Genomic DNA, 27,819 nt, shown 5'->3' on the forward strand with positions numbered 1-27,819 from the left:
TTCTTGTTTTGGGAATATTATTTAATTGGTGTAGGTTGCACTGTATTAGCTTTGATATTTGTTGTAGGAAGCAGTAAATAATTTGTTTCAGAAATTAACAAATAGGAGAAGTTTAATCAGTTGTTGCAGTAGGGATTCCGGTTTACAGAATTTTCACAGTCTTAACAGCATAATGTCCTCCACAAAATCCTGAATGAAACTCGGATAGAAGCTTATCAGCTTCAAATTCATCAACACGCCTAAATATCACCCCCTCTTGATTCTCCAACCCAAACCATCCTTCATATTGCAATTCTTAGTTGCTCTAAGCCTTAATGCTCTTCTTTTATGGCCAATTAAATGGTTAGGAAATGACAAATTTTGCAAGTAATAAATAATGTCTCTATACCATTCAAGTTGACTCAATCTTTGAAGTTTTGATGAAGTTAATTCCAAAACATTTTGACAAATCATTCCTAATGCTTTCTCATTCCCCTCGGTCAAGATCTTGGCCAATCCTCGGCCCTTTACTAGCTTGGCAGGCCTAATATCTAAATCATACTCTTGTATCTTTGAGAACCACCTAGCTCTAGTTCCTAAGCAATCAGCTTGGGTTAAAATATCCTTCACAGCAGAATGGGGAACAAATGCAATTATTCTCGAATACCCCACATAAACTCTAAATTTCTTAAGAGACTTGACTAAGGCATAAGCTTGTTTTTCCATGGTGTTACACTTCAACTCGGAACCTTGAAGACATCTACTCATAAAAGCAATAGGTTGCTCATACCCTTCATTGTTCTTTTGAAGCAACACTCCAGCAATAGTATCTTCAGATGCAAAAGAGAAAATCAAAAACTCCTTTGAATAATCAAGGCTCACTAGAACAAGTGCTTTAACAATAGAATCCTTAATTTCCTGAAAACCTTTTCTTCCTTCATCTCCCCAAACAAACTTAACATCTTTCTTTAAAAGGGTTTGAATGGGTTTAGCAATTTCAGCATAATTTGGAATGAACCTTCTAAGGAAATTGATCTTTCCTAGGAAGGATTGAAGGGTTTTAATATTGTGAGGCAAAGGAATCTTTTGAATTGTCTCAACTCTTTCAAGGTCAATCTTGATCCCATCCTTCGAAATGATGTGACCAAGCAACTTCCCCTCAGTCACTCCAAAAACAGATTTAGCAAGATTTAAGGATATTCCATACTCTCTACACCTATCAAAGATTTGCCTTAAATGGCCCACATGAGAAATTCCATCTTTAGAAAAAACAGTGAAATCATCTTGATAAATCTCAATGAATTTCCCAATTAGACCCTTAAAGGCATAGTCCATAACCCTTTGAAAAGTTGCTCCAGCATTTGTTAATCCAAAAGGCATCCTTAAATGCTCAACAGTACCCCATGGTGTGGTGAATGTTGTCCTATGTCTATCTTCCTTCTTCACCATAACTTGGTTATATCCTAAAAATCCATCTAGTAAAGACATCATTCCAAATCCTGTTACCCTTTGTAATAATGTTTCCATATTAGGTAAAGGGTAATTATCCTTTTTACAAGCTAAATTAAGATTTCGAAAATCTACACATAGCCTGATTGACCCATTCTTCTTTCTTACAATAACCAGGTTTGAACACCATGTGGAATGCCTAGTGTGAGCTATAATTCCAGCTTGGAGCATCTTTTGCAACTCCTTTTGCACCAAGGGGGCTAACTTAGGATTTATTTGCCTAAGTTTTTGCCTAAAGGGTTTGGCATTTTCATCCTTAAGAGGGATAGTATGTTCCATAACATCCTCCCTATATCATTTCAACTCATCATATGAAAAGGCCAAAACATCTCTATATTCATGAAGTAAATTTATCAGTTTCTTCCTTTCTTCCTCAGTGGTACCCTTTCCTATTTTAATAATCTTTGGATCATGGGGGCCACCAATGTTTACCTCAATGAATTCCCCTGCGTCAATTTTCTTATCACCTTTTCTCTTTGAAGCAGCATGCCTATAAAACATTTGTTCCATGGCTACACGATCGCTAGAAGTGGGATTTGACACAACATTACACTCCTCATAGTTGCAACCCTCTTCTTTGTAGCCAACTTCAAAATCAGAAATTTACTCCATATTATTTAAAAATCGAACCACTTGGCTCTCATCATTGAAGACTCGCCAATGCTCAATATTATTAGGAACTGACGGTCTAAAAATAATTTCCATCTTGATCTTATTATCCATCAAGTTCTCCCCAAGTTGTAACATAGATGCAGCAACAGCTAGCTTATCAGCTTGTTTATTTCCTTCCCTTGGAATTGCTTGAAGATCTAATGCATCAAAATATTTTAAATTATCCAAACAGCATTACAATACTTCTTCAATCTATCATTCTTGCATGCAAATTTATTCTTTATTTGAAGAAAGACCAAATCAGAATCCCCCTTGATACTAAGCAATTTAATTTTCAAGTATTTTGCCAACTCTAGACCCAACAACACAGCTTCATATTCTACTACATTGTTAGTTGCATCAAATTCCAATCTATAGGAAAACTTGAATATATGACCAAGAGGGGAGGTAAGGACAATTCCAGCACCCTTACCATATTTAGAATGGGCACCATCAAAATTCATGTGCCAAATTCCATCTTTCTTACTTTCTACCTCCTCCAAAGGAGCAAAAGAATTAGCCAAGATAGCATAGTTTCCCAAGTTATCAAATTCATACACAATTTCATTATGAGGTTCCTTGGGATTCTCAACATGATACTTTCTCTCCAACTCCCTATCCAATCTAACCATGATGCCCTCACTATTAGGGATGGTAGCATAACTTAAATCCATTTGCAAACTACCCCCTATATCAGCTCCCCACTTTCTAGACAATAACATCCCCCAAGCATCAGGCACATCAATCACCACAATATCCATGGTGATCATAATATCAGGATGTATAGCCAAGTGGACTTGAAGATCCTTTATCAAACCACAAACTTCAATAATCTTTCAATCCATTGCACAAATGTTGTGGTAGGGTCTAGAAATCCTCAAGTTTAACTGATTCGTGACCTTCTTAGTCATGACACAAGATGATGCCCCAGAGTCCAACATAACATTGTGTAAAAGCATTCCATTGACCAACATAGTGATGAAAAAACGTTGATGGTCTTTGTTATCTCTACACATGACTACTTTGCAAAGTGATAGGGGCATCCTCATATCTATCCTTAGAAAAATTCATCATTTCTTTCCCATTAGGTGCATCAATAGTTTTCAACAACTTATACCTTTGGGAGGGAATCATCATGATTTCAGTTACAGGTACTAAAATCTTCGCATTATTTATTCATCCTCCCAAGTCAATATTCAACTTAGATGTGGGTGGAGTGAAATTTTTATGGGCATTTTGACTTCTTTCCTTGCTTTTTGCCCTTTCTTTATCTTTGACTATCTCTAAAATCTGATTTGATGACGGTTTCTCCCCATACAATTCAGCAACTCTTCAAAATTATTCACACTATAGGAGGATGGAGACTTCTTACTTACCTTTTGACTATTCTCCACAACTCCCATCCAATTCTCCAAGGATAAATGACGCTCTTTTCCAACTACATTGATTTGCTCACGTGTTCCAACCATTTCTCTCTCTAGGATCCTTCTTGCATAAGGGAAAGTGAGTTCATCATGTAGGTCATCACAAGGTCTATAATAAGGCATTGAATCATCAACTAAGTTGGTAGACTCTAGTGGATTTGGTGGCCTGTGCTCACTGGGAGGTCCCCTCTTTTTCCATCTATCATTACCTCGATTTGGGAATCTCCCAACTTAATTTCTTTCCATGGCCACCAACCAATTTTGGATAGCATTCATTTGACTAGTGTGATTTGCCTCCATACTCTTAATGAGTTGGGTTAATTCTTTTATAGGATCATGTGTAGTTTCTTCCTTGGCCTTGCCTTTCGAATCATCAGATTTTGATGGCCCTCTATTGAAGCCAGGAATTTCAGATTTTCCTGATTGCTTTCCAGCTCTTTCCATTTGTAAGGCCTCAGCTTGAGCTACACCTAAATTTGCAGGTTCCTTCCTCCTCAACTGATAAGCAGTGTCAACACTAAAAGCATCCAAATATGAGCATAAGAGAAATTCATCATGAGGTTTAACAGTGGCAAGCATGTTTTTCACTAATTCATTAAATCTCTTGTTAAACTCTTCCATGGTTTCATTCTCACCTTTGTTCATGTTGCTAATGGCATTGATCAAGTGACTATTTTCTTTGTTTTCTCCAGATTTTCCTATGGAAGCGTTAATGATTGCTTGTAAAAAGTCATAAGAGTGTGCAGGTTGCTTAGTGAGCCAATCAAGAGCATCATCTTCTAAAGAGAGAACAAAAAGTCTCATCTTTACATTCTCATAGTTAGCAGTCTTACACCATTTAAAGATGCAAACATTGAAGTTTTTAACATGTGATGTAGCACTAATGGCATTGTTACCTTGAAAAGAAGGTAACTTTTCAATAGCCTTGTCATGGATATTGTGAGGATAGCCATTTATGTTAAGCAAAATTACAACGAGCAAAAAAATCATTCATGATGCTTGGCTCAACTTGTTCTTGAAAAATAAAATGAATATCAAAAATAGTCTCTTGCACAAGACTAGCAAGGGTTCTACTATGAGAAAATATATTTAACCTCTCTCTAAAAACATTTTCAAGATCAGGAGTGGGGCTAACTAGACCACTTGGATTTCTCCTAGTAGAAACTCTTGCAAAACTTGAATTCAATGGAGTCGTCACTTGAGCAGGAATCTAATCCTAAAGTTCAATATGCTAAAACCAAAAGTTAGTCGATTTCCTAGGTACAAGAAAGCTTGTCCCCGGCAACAACACCAAAAGATGTTGACCTTGCCACCTACACCTACCTACAATTAGTGAAAAAAGCCTTTAACCCCACAGGGTGTGGTTGGTGACAAGGAACGTAAAGAAGGGGTTGTCACCTATTCCCAACTCTATCCGTTTAAAGCTATCTCCTAGGTTAGCTATGGGGGTGGTCCCTAAAGGAAAACTAAGTTAAAGAATGTGGTTTCTAGGAGAATTGTTAAAGTGAAATAGATTACTTATTAAGATTTATAAGCAAATGTGATATGAGCAATAACCATCAACAACCGTCAATACATAAGATAAGCATAAAGCATATGAACAACTAGTGCTTTCGAAGTATTGCTCTAAAATGAAATTATATTTATGAAATGTTTTTAAATGGAAAGCAAAAGTAATCCTAAAAAGTGAAAAAAGAAATTGTTAGCACAAGATATAATCAATGCAAGATACAAGATAAACAAATTGATAAATCAAAGCATGTAAAGATATCTTGCCAAAATGAAAACAATTAGTAATCTACTTGAAGAATGTAAGTGAGATGATTCTAATCAATGTCTATCAAAGTAACTTGCCTTCAAACATTAAACAAGCATATAAGCCAACTTGAAATAGATATTCAACATGTAGACTAGTGCCTTCAAGTAAACAATAGCTTGCCCAAAATGAGATTAAGCCACAAATGATAGAAAAATTTAAGTGTTAGACCAAGATGAAATTAAGTTTGCAACATGAAATAAGTAGTGCTTGGAAATGAAATAAGATACATCAATCATCCATGAGTGTAATGACCATTAAAATGACAACATGCAAATGGAGTTGCAAAAGTAAACAATATTCCAAGTACAAGAGAATTAAATTTGTTGCAAAATTTAAAAGATTACAATGTTTGCATCCAAAGTGCTTCTTGAAATAGGAAATGATATTTGCATGTGAAACATTAAACCATCAAGATAGCAAAAATTGAGAACTTACAAGTAAAGTAAAATGTGTTGTAAAATGCCTGGGTTTATTTTATTAGTTAGCTCTAAAGCAAGATTGCAATTGAACTCTAATCCTCCGACCTCACCCTCGCCCAAAGATTTGGATCTCATAGTGAGGATTCAATAGAGGTAGAGGGTCCCTAAAAGTCTATTCAACCAACTTAAGTTGGAGGTAAGTTTTAGTGATGCTTGGGGCATGTAAGATCTTTAAAGTAAATTAACAAAATGAAGGAACTAAACTTCAACTTGAAATATATTTGCTTGACATGAAATAAAATGTTGCTTTGTAAATTAGAATTTGCCCAAATACTTGATGCATGTAAAGTGTGCTCAATGGTGAAGCATAAGTAAACTTGGAACAATATTCAAGCCAAATAAAATCAAGTTAAAGGTGCTTGCATGTAAAAAATCTGAATTTGCTATGAAAGTAAATGAACTTAAAACTTGTAGCAAATCAAACTAAATAGCATGCAAAATGAGTGTAATGCATGATTGTGTTAATTAGCCAATTAGATGAGATGCATGCAAGTGAAAGAGATCAACAAATCAAAACAAAAATCCTTCCCCAAAAGGTGGAGAGATAGGGATACCAATGGGTAAAACTCACGCTCCCAAAATCAAAAATTTTATTAGTTGTTACAAAAGGGAAAAACAAATGCAGCCTCATCCAAAACCCAAGGAAAGTCTTCACAATCGAGCTTTAAGCCATAGAACATTCCTTGCTGAAAAAATTCTACAATATGAGACCCAAAAAAAGCTCAACAAAATTCAGATTTTATAGGAGAAGAGAGGCTAAGCCTCTTCAATGCCCAGGGCCAAGAGAGAGAGAGAGAGAGCAGCCCAAGAAAAACTCGACCTTGCCTAAGAGGAACTCGGCCTAGAGATAGAAATAGTCTCAAAATGAGAGCCCTAAGGTCCTGCATGAAAACTTGTAAGCAGTTTGGAGATGAATCCCGCAAGTTGTTGCAAGAAAACAAGTTAGAAATGAGCTACAAAACACAAGTATTAGCTCAATAAACTACAAAACATTTTACAAAAATAATCTATAAAAGGCTAAGCCAAAGAGTATGAATAAACTCTCCTCTTTGACTAGCCATGGTTTAGCTATTTGAAATAGCAAGATATAAATAAATTAAGCACGATGCTTGAAGAGTAAATTTTTTAATTGACTTTTGATGCAAGAAATAAGAGCTTAAAACTCAAAAGAACCCCTGCAAAACAATTTGAATGATGAGACTTTATAATTTAACACATGCGATTTCTCCTTGAATATTTCAAGAGTGGGTTGGTTCCATTGAGAACTTTCTCTCACGTTTGAAGCTTGATCAAAGAAGGATTTTCTACACAACTTCAACAAAACCAATTAGATCCACATGGAATTAATCAAATGCAATGGAGAGAATTTCTAGAGATATATTTGACACCAAATAAAGTATTTCTCTTCCTAGAGCAATTAAACAATTCTTATGTTAATATCAGATAGTTGCATATCAACATAACTTGGAAAGTATGAAGGAAATAATAGCATGAGGAAACAAATAGAAATATAAGAACAAATGCATCAAGAATTTACCATATACAAGGAGAAGAACACCTCACAAGTAACCTCAAAGTCTTTTGTATTATATTGTTAATGATTGTACAATCCAGCAGTGTGTCCTCAAGCCCAATAGCTTGTATTACATGATACATATGAGAGCCCATGGCTCTATTATAGAGAGAGTTGGGAGCAAATCTCAAGGAAGAATGCATGTGATAACTGGCCTTGGAGCAAATCCCAAGAAAGAGCAAGTCGAGTTCCAAGTGGAGATGAGAGAGACACCAAGGCAAATCGAATTCCATATGTGGTACCCAAGGAAAATCGAATTCTCTATATGGTATAGTAAACATATCCATGAGTGAACCAAAGCAATGAGATAACTCCAGTCAAACAATCCAAACTCAAACCAAGTGTTGCCACCTCAGATGATGATCCCAAAGAAGCTCAACGTAGGCCCCAAGCAAATGTGTGGTCCCCTCCAAGAGAAACTCGTATTTCCCCAAGTGAAGTACCAAGTGTAGAAGCACTAGAGCTAAAGTGAGACAACCTCCCATGAAATCCTCAATCAAGACATTCCATCGAATATTCCTTTAGTGTGTAAGCTCCTCCAAATAATTCAATTTTCCACATATGCAATTGTTGCATTAACTCCAAGAAATTCGATTTTCTTGGTGCATTTATGATGTAAAGTGCTCAGTGATCGTCCACAATGCACATGTCCCTTGGCTCAACTCTTTGACATAACATAATTTCCAAGTCATTTCCATGTCATTTTGTCACATGGAATAATTTATTTCTCTCTATTTAATTTATTTCTAGCCTAATTTATTGCCACATTTTCCACTAAACTTAGAAAAAGTGGGTTTTTAGGGTCCTAAACACATTTTTTACCCTTCAAAGAGTGTCATAGTAGAAATTTGAGGGTGAGAGGTGCAAATTTTATTACTCATACCCCATACAACTTCTCTAGACATCACTTATTACATTACAAATACAACTTTTATTGCAATTTTCACCCTATGGAAAATCTAAAAAATTAAAAAATGACCACATAGACCTAACCAAATTCCAGGAAATTTTTTGTGTGATCTAGTATGGTTATAAACATTGATCCTAGACACTAGGAATCACCCAAGACCTCACCATCAAGTTGTACTCCAGATTTGGGGTATATTTGGAGGAAAAAACTCAATTAATTATTAAGTCCTGGTAGGGAGATGATAATTAACCAACTGAAAGAAAAAAAACCTCCCAGAGTAATACTCACTTGTTGGCAAGGTCCAAAGCTACCTCGGCATGTTACATGACTCAAAAATCATCATACAAGCATCAATTATTACAATTCCCCGCAAGATGTGGAATCTGGGTACAACAGAAAATGATGATAAGAAGAAGTAGAGTTTAAAAACTCTGGTAATTTGATGATATCTGATGGTACAAGTGTCCTATGGTACATCCTTGGGCATGGAGTCTTCAAATTATCATCAAGTGCCACGCCAGTGGTCAACAGGTAGTTTGATCAAAATTGGGCAATGTTAGCTAATATCCCTAGACAATCGAGGTAGAGGCAAGGCAAGACAAGAGGAGAAGAATCTAGACTCTAGATAGTTGATGCTCGAATAATTAATCATTGATGTACATAATACAATGGATGTCATAACTATCTTTATTTATGTACAAATATGCATCTTTTCATATATTCTACAACTAATTTGATATTTTGGATTTTTCCTTTTGAATTTAAATGTAAAAAAAAAAAAAAAAAAAAATATATATATATATATAGTAGATTGGATGTGGATGTCAAATCTCTTACATAGGCTAGCAAATCAATCCATTTGAAGGATAAACTCTACCACTTGGAAGGAATATTGCATGTAAGGTAACTCCATTTCTATCTTCCTTTGTTTTTACTATTTAGTAGTAGTTTGTTGATTCATTGCTTTGTCTATCCTCTAAGAACCCAAGCAAGGAAATTAATTTCAATTGTTAGATTATAGTTGAATTTTCTAATTGAAGTTGATCCTTCTAGGACCCTTTATTTGTAGGGACTTTGTCTCTATTTTCATCCAGATTAAAGAGGAGACTATTGAGTCTTTGGTCCTAGCCTCCTTACTCTAATTCATTAGGAAAATAGGCCATTAATAAGAAGTTCTTCTTCTTGACCTCATACGCCCTAGGACTAGGCACCTATCTTCTTCCATCAACCACCAAAATATAAAAAAACCCTCAAAACTTTTACTTTTGTGTTTGTTGGAAATCTAAAGGAAAATATTGAATTATCTTTAGTTTAGAATCTAGATTTCATTTTCAAAGTCTAGTGCTTTAAAAGCATATTCATTTCTTAAACTTATTTCAATTAGGGTTTTATTTTAAAATTATTTTATTGAAACCCTAATTATAAAATTTGCCCTAGATCTAGTAATTTCAAGTTTATTCTTCATTCTTTGGGCTCTTTATAGTATTTATGTAAATCTCGATATTACCATAAAAAGACATGAGAAAACAAATTTACATAAGTTCAAGTCTTATGCTATTTCATTTATAGAAGATCTTAACATACACTACATATATATTCACAAGCTACAAATAAACTCTCAAGTTCTAGTTGTGAATTTTCTTTAAAGTTTTTATTGCACTTTACATATATTTTTACTTACAAACATATTTCATATTGATAGTCTTCATTTTAAACTTCTTTTAATCAAATTGGGATGTTTCTTTCTGTAGGTTTTAGCCTTGTACAAATAATATCTGCAAACAAATTCTTAAAACTAACAAAAAAGATACAATGGAAATCACAAAAAATATACACAAAGATTTTTCTCCAAAACCCAAAACCGGGAAAACCAAATTGACTTTTCATTATGTTCCTTTACAATGTTACAATAAATTATATACATTCTTAGCATTCATAAGCCCCAATCCTTTAACCAGTGGTTGGAATATAATTGTAGTTCCTTTGACCATATCTACAAAACCATGGCCAAAACCACAAAGAATATAACACATACCCAAGTATCTTTCACATTCCTAATTAGTAATCTAACCCTAAACATTTGGTTAAAGCACTTATCTAATTTGGGGGTTGATTTTACTTTAATTACAAATATGAAATTTGCATCTTAAAATCATATATCAAATTCTGTATTTTGGACAAGCGAAGTCAAACCTTGGACTTGTCTTAACTTAAACACAAATTGGGATTGTTCTTAACATTTCACATATCTAAGAATAGTTTGTGTTTCAACTTCACGCTCGCATTTCTTATGTTTATCTTTAACTTGAAGTCATCACTTAAGCATAATTTGGATCTATTTCAAGTCGCACACTTCACTCACCAAATTATTTCTTAGCCTAGGTTTGCTACTTCAAGGCTGCAACATTGACTTGGGATGATAATCATTATCTTGCAAGTCGAAATTTACTCTTTCATATCTAAAGTAAATCAAATTTAAGTTTAACCCAAGCTTCTCATTTAGCATCTAAGTGGATTGTAGTGACATAAGCTTGTTCTATTGAGGATTGATCATCTTAAAGCATTAGATCACTAAGTTATTGAATCCTTTACATTTCATGTATTATATTTTGTGGGATAAATTTTCATAGTTCTAGTAAATCTTTGCACTTATTAGCTTACCCATAATTAAGATTTACTTAGGCTCTCCTTGTAATCAAACTATGTATCAAATGGATACCCACCATTATTGCTTGAGAGCTGGCCAATAGTGATGGGGAAGTTGTATTGAGGTGACAATGATACAACTCCCATCTGTTACCAAGGTGGCATTCGTGGATTGGGCTTTTCCACTTAGATGCTAGTTTAGGTGCGAACAATTTCCTTTCTTTTAATCGTCCTTTTGTTATGGAGCTACGGGGGCTTATCCTAGAGGATGAGTTAATTGAACATTGGTATGCATGGAGCCTTTTTGGAAAGATTGGAGTTGGTGTTTTCACTGGGCCGCTTCAGCATTATGACTCTTGTCAATTGTATTTCGTTCTACACCAAAGGCATCCATTACCCCTAAACTTGAATGCGGGTTGGATATCCAGGGATTAGATGAATTTGTTGGTTGCATAGTGTTTGATCACAATGGATTTTGTTGATTTTTGGTAGCATCGGATGTGCTCTAGCCTTGAAATTTGGAGGAAAGGCTAAGACACATGAAACCTCCAAGACCTAGAAATCGTTTTGAGAAATTTCACCCGGATAAGGAGTTATTAAAATAATTAATATTTTTAATGGGTTCCTAAGTCTAAACTTAGGAAAATAAAACTATTAATGGGTATTAATAAATATAAGGGTGAGAAGCTTCTAAGAGACGAGGATCAAGTCTGTTTTAACCTTAGCCGTTGATTAGGGACTTAATCTCGGTCGTTGATTCGTCAACAGAAAAAGTATAAGAAAAGACTTGAGGACCATTTCAAGACACATCGGCAGATACTCAGTATCTCTAGGAAAATCGATTCTCAAATAAAAGAGATCGATTTTAGAGGGAGAGTTGTAGGGTGGAGGAAGAGGAGGGCATTAGCAGCAGGCAGTGACTGAGGAGGAGGTGACACAGGGACAATGGGAGACAGCACATAGATAGATGCAATCTAGAGGAGACACGCAACCCTCATGCAGGCTGACGCAAAGGGACGCAGAGCCACTAAGGGCCACGTTGAGTGACGCAGAGGTGACGCAGGAGTGGGAGCAGGGTCTCCAAAGTGTCAGAAAGTCTCAAAGGGAAAGTCTCAGGTGTTTTCTTTCAGTTTCTCTGTAAAATCATTCCTTGTAAAAGCAATTGTTGTTGAAGATTAATAAAGCCCTCATCTGTTGCACCAGTTTTCCCACATTGGGTTTTTCCGGGGACAATTGTCTAAAAACAACTGTGTTGATGTGATTGGTTCTTGTGCATGTATTTTTCTCTAGGTAATTATGTGATAACTGCAGTAGAATTTATTTTAATATTTGTTGAAGGGATTTCATAAATAACTTATTGTGAATAATAAGTAGGTGAAATAAATCAGTTGTTGCAGTAGAATTTCAGGTTAGAAATTTTCACAGCTTTCTTATAGGTTAAGAGTTTTTGCATGGTTCGTGATTTATCATGGGCTTTTCTCCAAGTCCAGGTTGGCCAAAAGTGGTCTCTTTGATGGCCTCTGTCCTGTTTGTTAGAGCTCCAAGAGTATGAAGCGCATCTTTTGGGAGTGTCAGTTTGCCAGGAAGCACCGAAGGTTTATTTAGGATCAATGTTCAAGGTTTCTTCAGGACAACGATCATTGGCAGTCTGCTTTATTTGGTGATCGGTGCTCTCAGCCTCGCCCTACATTTGCAGGGCTCTGGCATTGTTTGAGGATCTCAACTTTATTTATTTCATGGAAAATTAGGTGTAAGGCTATTTTTGCTGATGAGGTTACCTCCCTATCTTCCTTTTGTTCCATGTCATTGGATGATTGTTGGGACCGGCTTCAGGCCAAAGCAGCTCTTTTGATAAAAAAATGCTCTATGTGGACCCAGCTGAGTATTTTGATTATTTCACAGCTCTTGTTGCTCCAAGGAAGAGGACGTCATCACCACTTTAGATAGCCTTCCATCCTTTTTTGCACAATTTTGTCATTAGGTCAGTAGTTAAGACAACCACCACCATAAGCTTTGAGTACAAGACATCATCTCCTCTATGTATGTAATTCATAATCAATTATCAGTTAAGCATTGCATTCTTTGTTCAGTCATCTCTCTCCTCTCACAAGTTTAATTTTACTTTCAGATAAGCTTCTGTGACTTCTATTGTTTACAATAATTGCCTTGCATAGTCAGTTACTAAGAAGGTCTCATATGAAATTTTGACATTTAGGGTTTTAGAAGAAACAGAGTCAAAATTTTCAACAAAGATTTAGCAGAACTAAGTGATTAAAGTGAGCATACCAATTTGCATTCGATGAGGCAGAGGCTCCAAAAATTCTATTGAATTGCTAACAGCTTCAATATCAACTCCAAGATCCAATCCAAGGGTGAGGAGTGCAGCAGTGCCTGCATTATATGCATTGTGAATGCCTATTGTCTTCAATTTACCCAAATGTATATGTGCCACTAATCCTGAAGTAGGAACAATTATGCTAGCTTGCACTGCTTCACTGTCCAGCTTTCAAAGATAATATGGATATCAGATGATAAACATTGATAAACATGAATCCTTATCAATCAACAAAAAGTTCATATGACTATACAAAAAATGTTCTGCAAGGTTTGTTCTGTCATAAAACATTTACCTTAACACCAGGGAGATGTCCAATCCAAGCCATCGTACCTTGACTTCCTGAGCGATAAGCAGCTTCCTTTAAGAGTTGATCATCTGATCTCATATGGACAAAAAAAATTAGATATGATAAAAGAATTCCAACAATTGACCACTAAAGTAAGTCAATGGGACTGTTAGAGACAATGATGACGATACAAAGCGGAAGAGCTAAAGTGGCAAAAAACATAAGAGAATCATAATCATCACAACAACAAAATGCACCAAAAACTGAGGAGATTACATCCTTATATTTTCTTATCAGTCTGATGATGAAGAATATCACCAAAAATTGCTTCATGGTCAACAACATCAAAAAGGCCTTACCATATGCATTTTTTCCAAGCATTTCTCAACTTTCATGCAGGTTAAAGAACTTGGCATTCCCTTATATCATATTGGATGAGTAATATGTTAAACCATTACAATGATTTTCCCAGCAGTCCCCTATTATATTCAACAACTCTACTCAATTGCCTGATTACCAAAGTAGCAACTCTATATTATTTTGCTAAATTCTACTAATTTATGTGCTTTATATAATAGAAAAAAATGCTTCTTCCACTCCCAATCACATGAAGTTTAAGCTGTTCCATGTTCTTTGGAAGCAATACTATTGATAAAAAAAAATCAGGTGAAAACACTAGTATCTGAGTTGCCAATCCATGTACATCCCTCTGAATTGTAGTCAACCTGATTTCAACAAAGATGGGTCATAAATATGTTCATACTGCTTGGGATAACTGCCAGGTGGCTCGAATCCATGTGGGAGAAGACTCTGCACTTCATCATGGCATAGTTCGACATTGTTTTATGCCTCTCCAAATGATCAGGAGTAAGATTCAAAACTACAGCCACCTGCATATTATTACAAGAAAATCTTATCATAGACAAGAACATAAAGGATGTGCAGACAGGTAGAAGATGTGAAGTCAACCATAGTAAAAGGAAAATCAGCTATGATAGAAGTCTTCTAACCGATGGTTGAAAATGCCTGTTGGGAATCTCCAATTGGTAGCTGCTCACCTCAACCACTGCAGCCTGTGAAATATAAAAACTATCAAGGAAGCTCTTTCTTTTTCCTTTTGAGAAATCACTTTTTGAGCAAACTCAAATTAGCCTAGGACTTTAGAACTATGCAAATTGTAAAGTTAGATGAAAACCTTCAGCCAAATTTGTAATGATCTATTACCAACTTTCCAAAAACTAGAAGCCTTTCAGAAACATCATCAACAGGACAGTATCAGTTTTTTTACTAGATTAATCAATTTAGAATTTGAATAACGAATATTAACATATTCCTACTTAAAGGCACAATATAAGAGCATCTCTGATTTAGGGAGACAAGAAAGGGAAAGCATGCCGCAAATTCTGGTTCTGATGCTGATGATGATAAACACTGCAAAGCAGCAGCTGACAGAGGCCTGCCAAGATTCCCTCCCATAAATGCTTTAATTCCAGCATGACGAAGCATCTGTATAGCATAAGCATTTACATGATACAGATTAGAATAAATTCTAGTAAACATGAAGATGTAGCTTATTTATTGTTAATTTTTAAAATAAAAATGTATTCCTGCAAAGACAGAGCAGCTTAGGTTCTGAAAAATACACATAAATAAATAAAAATCAATATCTAGGACCACTGAACAAAGTAGCCCTATGGTTCTTGTTGCCGCAAAGACTAGCAGGATCAGTGATAGGGCTCACTGGGCAAGGACTAGACCCTATGGTAACAATAAGGAAGCGTTGCCAATGTCACCTGAGCAACCCTCCTCCTGCTGTTTAGTGGGACTTCAACAACAAGGGAGGCTTCCGTATACCACCTCCAAGGTGTTCTAATACTATGGCTCAAGGTGACTTATTTTGGAGGTCTAGAGATAGGTAGAGGGCTTGGCAAGGCCTAAGACGACCAAGATATTCAAGACTAAGATTTAAGCTCTCTATGATTAGACCTATGGCAAGGCTGCTATAAGTTAGAGTTTGATTTATGTTTTTTATTAGGGCATGCAACGGCATATAGAAGCTTTAGAAAAGTCCTTGAAATGATCTTCAAAAAGAAGGGAACCAAGGACTTTCAATAGAGACTAGGACAGATGCAAACAATAAGATTTTAGGGCTGTTAGATGTGTGTAACAGCGATAAATAGGGATGAAATCAGCCCTATTTAGGCATGCAATGTTGAGAAATCTATAGGGCAATAGTTAGGATGATTTCTCTTTCTATGATAACTGCTTGTGATGTCTTTTTACTTATTAGCTTCTTCAATTATTATTATGTTTGTATATCATCAAACAGCTATCAAAAACAAGAAGAACAATAATACAAAAGAACACAAAATGTAGGCTGCAAGCCAAGGCCAAAACCTCTCCACTTGAGAGGAAAACCCGCAAATCTCTTCTCTTCTTATAGATTCTTCAATTGACAAATTCCAAGACCTCTAGACCACGACCAATACCCTCCAAGACCAAGTCCAAAATTTCCTGATGATGTGCTTATTTTGTCCAAGTCAAACCCAGTCAAATCTCTTCCACCAACACAACTTTGACCCCCAGCTTCAAAACTTCGACCTCTACTGCAGGTCTGAAATTTTCGGCCCCCAGCAACTGCTGCTGCAAACACACATGTGAGTGAAATTAGCCTTCCAAGGCCTCCTAGCAACTTCGCTTGCCTTGCTTCCTTGTCTAGGGCTAGTAGATGACCTATTAGGTCCTTCTTCCAACAACTTTGATCCTCTTCCAACAGATAGAGAATTTCGACCTTGAAGCAGCAAACCCTAGCTTCACTTCTTTGGACATGTGGAAGAGAATTAGCCCAGAAACAATCTTTCTTTGTCCTCTTCCTTTTTCCCTAGCCTTCGAGTGATGAATGTGTCCCAAGGAGGTTGAGTTACATCCTTTATATAGGCTTCTCAAGGTGGATGTAGCTCCTCAAAATAGGCCAACTTTCCAACTGCTAGGTCGAATTGGTCTTGAAGGGTACTTTGACACTTTTAATGACAAAAACAATTTTCTTTATAAGTTACAATGTGCCTGATGGGGTCTTCAACTTATGACAGTGACTCTTTTGACTTCTTGACCTAGGACAAACCCTAGAAGCACTCAATGGGTGCTTGACCTCTAAAATGAAAGACCTTGAGCATGAAACCCATGCTCCAAAAATAACAATTATAATTTTTCTTTCATTTTACAAAATACAAGAATCAAAAGTACATTTCATATTTATGAAGACCAAACCTACTTACACATTTTTCAACATGTAAGACAATTTATGATGCTAGATTTTGTTTTTATATGGTTTACACAAATTATCCTACAACAAAGAGCCACTCCCATACAATAAAGTTACACTCTACACACAAGTCTTCCTTTAAAACCATAGCATCTTCCCTAGCCATCTAGGAGAAATAGGGTAAAGGGTATTTTAATTTGATTTTAAAATGATCAACACAATTTAGTGACTAGTGCCTTAACCTACAATGGGAAAATAAAGTCTAAAGGGAAATAAATGCCAAGGATGTGTTGAAATATGTAACTGGGTTCAACCTTCATAATGGCATATGTAATCATGATTTTATGTATTTAATGAAAAGAGAAAAATAAATTTATTATTTGTATTCTTGAGGCATGGGATTCATGCTCAAGGGAAGTGCTTCTAGGTTTGTCATAAACTCAATTGAGTCATTGTCATATATTGAAGACCCATTTGGGCATGTTACATGTTGTAAAGAAAAAATTATTGAGTCAAAAGACCCTCCAAGACCTCGTCATGGGACAAAGATCAAGTCGACCTACACAAAGGGACAAGTCGGCCTCAAGATAGCAATTCATAACCCTCACAAACCTATAAATAAGAAGGAATTTGACCTCATTTACACACTCACTCAAGCAGGTTCGACCTCCTCAAGATAGAAACTGGAAAATGACGAAGAAGAAGAAGAAGATCAAGATAGAAGTTTTTGGGCCTCTCTCTCTCTTTCATTAGGGTTTCTACAATTTCTGGGCTAGATGTGTTGAAGAATCTAGGGCAATTAGGTGTAGAGTGATTCTTCGGGACTAGAAAACAATTTGTGAAGTCTTTTTACTTTTCTTGTCTTTGTTAGCTTAATCTTCTTCTTCTCTTATTAATGCATGTGTGTGTACTTCATCAAACTGCTATCAAAACATAAAACAAGAACACAAGATATTGGCTCTCTGCTAGGGCCAAAACCTCTCTTCTCTTGAGAGGAAAACCCTTCGGTAAGTTTTCTCTTATTGAAGCTTCTTTCTTGATCAATGCCAAACCCTAGACCCTTGACTAGAAGATCCTCCAAGCACAAGTCAAGTCTTTCCTTTTCTCTACACTATGTCTCCCCGACACTTTGTCCACCTCCTTCCGGCACTTTGTTCCCCGACACTTCGTTCTTCCTTCCACTGTTAGTAGTCCTTCTAGAAGAGATGCATATTTTTTGTACTTAGTGATATCCTTCACCTAAGAATACGCCTTCCTTCTCTTGATCAACCGAGTCCCTTCTTGATGTATAGTGGTAGGCTTAGTGTGACAGCACTACAGCCTTAATTCTTGCATGTGTGAGAGTTCTTGTTGATGTTATATGGCTCCTCCTTCCTTCGCTTGAGGTCCTTCCTTCTTCGCTTGGATAGAAGGCCTAGTAGGTCTAGTTTGTAGCCCAAACGATGAGAGATGAGCAACTTTGATGTTGTTGTTGTAGTGACAGCAGACAACCCTCCTTATACTCGCACATGTGACTGCAATTCACCCTTAAACAGTCCTTTATACTTCAGTTATATTTCCTCCCCCTTCACTGCACTAGAGTCTCCTTTAAACTCGACTTTTCCACCTTTTATTTCACTTCACTTGCTCGCTGATTTCAGAGATGATTGCATTCTCTTTGGAGTCGACAACCTCTATATATAGAGGATTGTCCCTCCTTTAGGCCAACTTGTAGGCCGACTTGCTACCTTGAGCCCGAATTGACTTCCTTTGCTTCGATGGGTGCTTTAATGGTGCCATTGCTTCTTTTGATGGTGTCTTTGCTAGGAGGAGACATGACTTTGCTTGGAGGTGACTTATTTGACTCTTATACACAATGTAACATACCCTTAAGGTCTTTAACATAATTCTTTTGACCTTTTGACACCTATAGCAGTTTTAATATGTGCTAGACCTACTTCAATGAGCAAGAAACTCATTGACATATATCATAAAAATAATATTTCTTCTCTTAGATAAATAAAAATATCAAAAGTACATTTATGAAGACCGAACCTAGTTACATTTCCTTCAACACTCCCTCTTAACTAGGGAGGTATTCATACAACATTACAAGGTGCTTGGCTATTATGAATCTTGAAGAATTCACATAAGAGAAACCGGATTGGAAATCCATCTGTTATAGCATCATAATAGCCAACATTGTTTCCACAGCAAGGCCTTGACTGACAGCGCTATCTCTCAATAGATCAGAGCACAATGTTGGCGAGACCAATGACTTATAGACACCTTAGTCATTGTCTCTCAAGGTACATACCCACGCGGGTGTTCGATGAGTATGACCTTCTAGGACTATTCTTGTCTTGGGTTCCCAGCCCTCAAAGAATATTGGTCGTCTTGCCTACTCTTGTCTTGGATGCCCTACACATCCTCAAAGAGTACCAGATGCCAGATGATTACCTAATCCTCCCATTCTTTCTTCCCAAGTGAAGACAAGAATGTTGTGTCTATCTTCTGTCTACATTTCCATTCATGGCCTTCATCTAGACTTACAGTTGTTAGTCCTGGTCTAGTGCATGACACATGAAATGGAAAAACACAATTGTCACTCCTTTGTAATCAAGGGTGATCGAAAACTCCCTCTTGATCAGGGACCTGTCAGAGCTCCCTCTTAACTAGGGACTCTTTCATTCATCAGCAACTTCTTCTTCGTGGGTTCTTCAATTGTTTAGTCTCCTTCCTTTCTTTGATATCATGAAGTCTTTGTTAGAATTTCTTCTAGGTAGGGCACCATCCATCGATCACTTTCCTTCCTGGTTTGTCATGTCATTGCTTCCTTCGTGGAAAGTGACTTTCTTGCCATACATCAGGTTTTTCTTGTCATTTGACTACTCCTTTGTCATTTGTCCATGCTTTGGAATACACTTCTCATGGATGCTTCGTTGTACTTACTTGTTTACATGCTTCGACCTAGTAGCCCATCCTGATATTGCTTCAACATTAAATGGTGCTTTTGTTGGATGGCTTTTTCATCATAACATCTTTGTAGACTAGAATCAGTGATCTGCATCTTTCATATCTCCAAGGCCTTCATAGGTGTCAAGGGTCCTTCCTTCCTTTGTTAGAGTTGTCCTACCATCTTTCGAGAGATATCTTCAATGGTTTTTAATCAGAGTTGTCCTGCCATCTTTCGGGAGATACCTTTAATGGTTTTTTGTCAGAGTTGTCTTGCCATCTTTCAGGAGATATCTTCAATGGTTTTTTGTCAGGTAATGATTCTTTGTGATCATGGTGTTCTTCACATGCTTTATCTCTTTCTTCATTTGCTTCTTCTTGGATAGATTGGTCAACCATCTTATGCTCCTTGTGAGAGCACTTCTTCATTGCATGCTTCCTAGACTAGTCAGCGTTTCTTCTTGCTTCTTAGTCAGCAATCTTATACTCCTTATATGAGCATATCCTTTTGTTGACCTTCATTGCATTGTAGTACATCCCTTCGAGCATGTCCTTAGTGAAAGAGATTCTTTCATACTTGATCATGTTATATAACTATTCCCATGACTCAATAATACACATATGATAACATGACTAAACTTTGATGCATACATACCTCATCTTGATTCTCCTTTCATCATCTTAGCTTCATTTGGTGGTCCTTGGTGTGGCCCTTCTTGTTTCGTCTTAGCTTGCCTACATATCATCCTTTTCTTGAATCCCATGAATGGGATTCCCAATGAGACATCTGCTTTGGTTCATGAACCTTCTTTTGAAGATTCCATCATATGATCTTAAAGACCCTTGCCTTGCAAATATTTCTTTTCTTTTGATGATGGACGTCTTCTAAGATTCTTATTCATGATCAATTTTCTTTCATCGTGGATGAGGTCCTATACTAGGCATGCTCCTTCTACATGAATATCTTGAGCTATATCTACCATGCTCCTATATTCGAGAAGATATTTCTAACCATGCATTTTCTTCTCATTATAAATGCTACTTCTACATGAGTACCTAGAACTCTATGTATTTCATGCTTCTAGATTCTAGAAGATGTTTCTAGCCATGCAATTTTATTTTATTCCTACATGCTCCTATCCTACTCAAAATTTTGAAAGAAGACTTGAAGTAAAGAGTTTGACTTATTCATAGTAGAGATCCAGAGGATCTTCCTTCTTTTGCTTCTTTTCTATTTCTTTCACCTCTTGAGTCATGTGAGCTTCTTCTCTCTTTCTTTTCTTGTTGTTGTCCTTCTTAAGCTTAGGACAATTCCTTTCGTAGTGTCTATATTCTTGGCATCCATAGTATTGGATTTTGGACATATCTTTGTTGTTTGTTCTTCGTGGACCAAACTTGCCAAATTCTCCCTTTCTCTTGGTCATGGTAGCAAATGCTTGCTCCTTTGATCCCACATCTTCCTTTGCTTTAAGTCTGGTTTCCTCTGTCTTTTACTAAGTGTGGTTGCTTCCTTCTTGGCATATATGCTAGATGTGAAGTTTCCCCAATCCTTATGTAGAGCATTCAGTACTACAATTGTCATTTCTCTATCAGGCTTGACTTCCCCAAGCTCTTGAAGTTGATCCCTCATCTCAGAGATCTTCATGAAGTAGGGAGCTATTCCTTCCTTCGATATCTTCATCTTGTACAATTCATTTCTTAAAGATATCACTTCTCCGACTATGGATACCGAAAATAGCTCTACTAGCTTAACATAAATTTCTTTTGATGTTTCAAATCTGGAGACATAAGGAATGAGAGAGACCTTGATAGATTCTATTAGAATCCTTTGAGCTCTTGTCTCATCCTTATTGTACTTGGCTAAGGCTTGGGTTTGTTCCTTAGCAGGGATAGTGATATTCCCTTTGACATGTTTCAGAAGTTCATTCTCTTTGAGAAGTAAATCAGTGCTCTTCTCCCATGCAAGAAAGTTATTGGTACCTACCAATTTGTCGCTTTCCTTGCAAAATGACATTGATGTATATTCAGAAGGGGACATATACTTACTTGATAGATTTCGAAATGTAGTTGACTTCTTTTCTCCTAGAAGTCTCAATAGCTTGCTTTCCTTGAATCTTGATGTTCCTCAAGATGTCTTCTCAAAGTGGGCTTACTTGATGATTTGTGGCTTGATGTAGGTCCCTCTTTGATCTGCTCTTCTTTGTAGGTGCCTTTATATAAGGCTCTTCTTCTAGATTTGTAGTCTCCTCTGATGAATGATAGATGATAGACCTTCTTGTCCCTGATGTGATAGAGACTTCTTGGCTTGATGCTTCAACTTTTGTAGATGTCCTTCCTTAATGAGTCACCTTATGAGTATTCTTGAGATACCCTTTCCTTGATGTGTCACCTTAGCTTTGATACCATGTTGAAGAATCTACGGCAATTAGGTGTAGAGTGATTCTTTAGGACTAGATAACAATTTGTGAAGTCTTTTTACTTTTCTTTTCTTTGTTAGCTTAATCTTCTTCTTCTCTTATTAATGCATGTGTGTGTACTTCATCAAACTGCTATCAAAACATAAAACAAGAACACAAGATATTGGCTCTCTATCAGGGCCAAAACCTCTCTTCTCTTGAGAGGAAAACCCTTCGGTAAGTTTTCTCTTATTGAAGCTTCTTTCTTGATCAATGCCAAACCCTAGACCCTTGAATAGAAGATCCTCCAAGCACAAGTCAAGTCTTTCCTTTTCTCTACACTATGTCTCCCCGACACTTTGTCCACTTTCTTCCGGCACTTTGTTCTCCTTCTAGCACTTTGTTCTTCCTTCCACTGTTAGTAACCCTTCTAAAAGAGATACTTATCTTTTGTACTTAGTGATATCCTTCACCTAACAATACTCCTTCCTTCTCTTAATCAACCGAGTCCCTTCTTGATGTATAGTGGTAGGCTTAGTGTGACAGCACTGCAGCCCTAATTCTCACACGTGTGAGAGTTCTTGTTGATGTTATATGGCTCCTCCTTCCTTCGCTTGAGGTCCTTCCTTCTTCGCTTGGATAGGAGGCCTAGTAGGCCTAGTTTGTAGCCCAAACGATGAGAGATGAGCAACTTTGACGTTGTTGTTATAGTGACCACAGACAGCCCTCCTTTTACTCGCACGGACTACAATTCACCCTAAAACAATCCTTTATACTTCAATTATATTTCCTCCTCCTTCACTGCACTAGAAGCTCCTTTAAACTCGACTTTTCCACCTTTTATTTGACTTCACTTGCTCGTTGATTTCAGAGATGATTGCATTCTCTTTGGAGGAGTGGACAGCCTCTATATATAGAGGATTGTCCCTCCTTTGGGCCGACTTGTAGGCCAACTTGCTGCCTTGAGGCCGACTTGACTTCCTTTGCTTCGATGGGTGCTTTAATGGTGCCATTGCTTCTTTTGATGGTGTCTTTGTTAGGAGAAGACTTGACTTTGTTTGGAGGTGACTTCTTTGACTCTTATACACAATGTAACATACCCTTAAGGTCTTTAACATAATTCTTTTGACCTTTTGACTTACCTATAGCATTTTTAACATGTGTTAGACCTACTTCAATGAGCAAGAAACTCATTGACATATATCATAAAAATAATATTTCTTTTCTTGGATAAATACAGATATCAAACGTACATTTATGAAGACCGAACCTAGTTACATTTCCTTCAACAAGATGAAATTCTAAAGCTACATCGAAGTTGTGAAGCTGCAAGGTCAAAGTTGTGAAGCTGCAAGGTCGAAGTTGCCTCTAGATCGAAGTTGTGAAGTTGTTAGGTCAAAGTTGTTGAAGTTGCATCAAGGTGGAAGTTGTGAAGTTGTTAGGTCGAAGTTGTTGAAGTTGCTAGGTCAAAGTTGCAAAAATTGTTGTTAAGGTTGAAGTTGTTGGAGAAGTTGTTGGAAGGCCGAAGTTTGTTGAAGCTCATCAAGAAGGAAGGATGACTTGGTCTTGGAGGGTCTTGGTCAAGGGTCATAGGTCTTGGAATTCGTCAATTAGAGTTCTATAAGACGAGAAGTATTCTAGTGGGTTTTCCTCTCGGTTAGAGAGGTTTTGGCACTCGTTGATTGCTAATATCTTGTGTCCTCTTGTCTCATTGTTCTTTATGCTTTGGTAGTTGTTTGATGATAGAGAACACTAATAATAATAAGAAAATAAGAAGTTAATCAAGTAAAGTAAAAATACATCACAAGCAATTGTCAAAGTAAGATAAATCACCTACACTTGTTGCCCCCTAGATTACTCAACATGGTATCGGAGCTAAGGTGACTACATCAAGAAGGGCAACACGAAGAAGGATACTCTAGAGTCGAAGTATAAAGAGATCATCTTCGAAACATCAAGAGCATCAATCATCGAGAAGGACTAACCATTTCATCATATTGAAAGGGAATAATTAAGAGCATCAAAGAAGACCTCAAAACCCTAGCTCATTCAAGGAAAGGTTCCACGCTTGAAGCATTCTTAGGAAACTCACACATTCTATAATCATTATCACGAGGAAGGAAGAGCAAAGCACTTTTGGGTTTGTTTTTTTGGGCTATATTCTCCGCACATGCAATGTATGAAGACATCCTTCTACAACAGCAAGTATTGAATTGCAGCCACCATCAAGAATCAAGTTTTGTGCCAAGAAAGGTCTCCTTTGCAAGCCGAAGTAGAAAGAAGGCAAATTTGTCCATCTTCTAGCCACATGTGTGAACTAGGGTTATTGCAAAAAAGGCCGAAATTGCATAACTGCTACAACAAGCCGAAATTCTGAAGAAGGGCTGAAATTTGAGGTTGTGAAACAAGTTTAACTAGTGTTGTTGAAGGAAGAAAAGCAAGAAAAAGCATTGTCATCATCATCAAGGAATCAATGTGATCTCCCTTTGAGCCAAGGATCACTTTTGAAGAAAGACATCTTCACCAAGAAGACATCTTCTATTATCTACATCATCATCAAAATCAAGAAGGCATCAAGTTGAAGATTTCATCATCTAGGAGTATCTTAACTTGACAAGTATTTTTATATCTATATTTGAATGTCTAAATGACTTCATATTGCAAGGAGGGCAACAAATTGGTTGGGTCGTCAAACTTTCTTGCATGGAAGAAGAGGATAGATTTGATCCTCATATAAAATGAAGTTGTTGGTCATGTTAAGGGTTTAATTTTCAAACCGTCGAAAGAAGAAGCTCAAGCTCTACAAGATGAAGATATCAAAAGAAGAAGGAATAGCCTCATACTTTATGAGGGTGTCAGAAGAAGAGACCAACTCCAATAATTGGGAGAAATAATGTCTCACAAGGAAATGACTACCATAGTGCTCAATACACTACCAGAGGAATGGGGCAACTTCACATCAAGCATCTATGGGAAGAAGGAAGCTACTCCATTCAATGAACTATGGTCATTGTGCAAAATCAAAGAAACAAGGTTGAAGGCAAAAATTGATGTAGGATCAAGCAAGCAAGCTCAAGCATTTACTACCATGGCTAGAAGAAAAGGGAAGCTTGGGAAGCTTGGTCCTCAGAAAAAGATGAATAACATGTCGAAGGTTCAAAGCTATGGTTGTCATGAATATGAGCACTACAAGAAAGATTGTCCAAAGCTCAAGAAGGACAAAAAGAAACGAGGAAGGGAAGAAGTCCATATCATTGAAGAAGTGGAAGAAGTTGAAAAGAAGAAATTCAAGGAGGAAGTAAAAGATCTCTACTATGATTGAGATAGTCTTCCCCACCTAGTTCTTTTCAATTTTTCTATTGTAAAGTATAATTATCATGGTAGGAATCATTAGAAGCATGATAGGATGCATCATGCTATGAGATGGCATCATAGAAGCATAAAATTGAAAGCTAGAGCTCATGACATCATCATAAAGAAGCATGAAAGATAGCTGAAATAGAAGTCTATGGTTGTCACCTATAGAAGGATGTAGCTCTTGGTAACCTCATTAGAAGCATAAGTAGTACTTATGGAAAAAAAGAAAGCCATCTAGTATAGAGCTCATTATACATCATTCAAAAGGAGCATTTGCAAGATGAGGATGATCAAGATCCTCCATTGGAATCTTTATTGGAAGGTTCACCTTATGGAAGAAGCAAGTGTCTCGCCAGGAATTCCAACTTATATGGGATTCATGGGATGGTATGATGTCAAAAGAAGTGAAGCAGGTCAAGCGATTGAAGTTCTTTCCATCAATAAAGTTGTCGAAGGAAGTCTAGATGAACAAAAGAAAGAGATGAGGTATGTATGCTTGTACTTGATAAAACAGAGTCATGTCATATGGTTGCAGATATCATGAATGAGTGCTCTACCTCAAGAGCATGATCAAAAGAAAGGATCTCCTCCTGTGAAAGGATGCATGAAGGCATGGTTCACACATTGACTAGATGAAATCAACATAATATGTCCTCATATGAAATATGAGGTGGTTGACAAAGTCAAAGGAACTATGATTGGAAGTACCTGGGAGAAAATGCGTGAATAAAGAAAGGAAGAGATCGTGAAAAATGCAACTATGGAGAAGGCAATCAACATCCAAGGGCTAGAATATTTGACTATGATATATCCACAGGAAAGATATGAAGATCCTGATAAGGTGTGAAAAAAAAGAGACCTTGACGTTGTATATCTTTTTGGAGATGTGTCAATATATATGTAGGATGCTGATGCAAACAAGGAGATGTCATGATGAAAGACCATCACAAAGGTTATTTTGATTTAATGTTCATTTTCTATTTTTGAACAATATCTAGATGGGCTAATGTAGGGGTACCAAAGGAAGAGTTGTAGATGTCATCTACAACTGATACTCATGTGGAAGGATGAAAGATCCTGAAGGAAACATGATGCAAAGAAGTTAGCAAGGTATGAAGGAAAGGTCAGATATGGACTAATGGATCACTTTCCAATGAAAGAAAGGATGACATGACTGACATGATTTGTAATGTCCCTAATGGAAATTTTAACAGTAGATTCTAGAAATGAACTTGAACAACAAAATAATCGTAAATAGACACAGCCAACAAATTGATATACAAATAAATGTCGATAATACCACTGAGTCATTTTATTAATCCACTAAAAAGAGTACATCAAAATGAAGTAATAGTGGAACTTGAGCTTGCGAAGCAAGCAGAGCAAAACCCAGAAAAAGATCTCTGACCCAACTGATGAATGGCTTTGCCAATGATGTCAATGGCCCGGTGAGAAAACTGTGGCAAACCACTACAGCAAAACTACTCTCTCCAAACTCCAATGAAGCACTGTGAGATTTCTAAGTGAAATCTACTCAAAATTTTGGCTTTTCGTCCAACATCCACAAGCACGCCTGAGGGTTTTCGGCCTAGGGCTACCGATGAAGTAGAGAATCGGTTTATCAACCTCTCATACAAGAAGAAATATCAAATCTGAGATGTCCCCTAACGGCCTCCTCCTCCTCTTTTATAAATTTGGTGGACCCCTCTAGAACCTCCTATTTTATTATTATTTTAATCATGGAGCACTTTTCCCTCTTTTATTTCAACTAAAATATTCTTTTTAATGTGGGAAGAGGGTAAATTGGCCACCATGCCTCCTTAGGTCACTGAAAAACACTTCTAACCATCCCGTCCTATAGATATTCTCGTTCTGGTTCCAACGAGCTATTACACTAAGGAGTTCTGCCAAGTACTCTTCCTGAAATGCCACTTTAAGCGTAATTAGTTGAGTCAAGCCTACTAATAACTATGTTTTTGGGAAGTTGTCGAAATGCAATGAAATGAAAGGGACACTGTGCGCATGGTGGAATATACCAGGCAAATGTCATCGGGCCTCATAAAAACTCCTCAAGAGTCAAAACCCCTCGAAAAGCCCCTGGGCCCGCTAACGATGCCAACCTTCACCTGTGACCTGTCTACCCCCAACTCTGAAAGGCCATCGTATCCATGCCATAAGCAACATCAGAAAAAGGAACATTACAAATCCTCCCGCCCCAAGGTTTCTTGCCCTCAAGCAATCCAAACCTGTGGACCA

At 37.0% G+C, this 27,819-nt stretch overlaps 1 protein-coding gene across 4 annotated transcripts in view; it reads right to left on the bottom strand.

The window, feature by feature from the left end:
• The window catches only part of LOC149153543 (uncharacterized), a 387,251-nt gene that overhangs the window by 196,503 nt on the left and 162,929 nt on the right, over positions 1–27,819 (bottom strand). For all 4 annotated transcript variants that reach the window (XR_016262915.1, XM_089440848.1, XM_089440849.1 and 1 more), the window contains 5 exons: positions 15,010–15,120; positions 14,625–14,687; positions 14,378–14,504; positions 13,621–13,703; positions 13,277–13,493 (listed from right to left, as the gene is read on the bottom strand). Coding sequence is in view for 3 of the 4 variants with exons in the window: in XM_089440848.1 (XP_089296974.1) it covers positions 13,277–13,493; positions 13,621–13,703; positions 14,378–14,504; positions 14,625–14,687; positions 15,010–15,120 (601 nt within the window). In the remaining variant the exon portion in view is untranslated. The remainder of the gene's footprint in view (positions 1–13,276; positions 13,494–13,620; positions 13,704–14,377; positions 14,505–14,624; positions 14,688–15,009; positions 15,121–27,819) is intronic.

This window comes from Pinus tabuliformis, chromosome 9 (assembly GCF_031772625.1).
Source record: "Pinus tabuliformis cultivar Carrire ecotype Pingquan chromosome 9, CPIR1, whole genome shotgun sequence".
Classification (NCBI taxonomy): Eukaryota; Viridiplantae; Streptophyta; class Pinopsida; order Pinales; family Pinaceae; genus Pinus; species Pinus tabuliformis.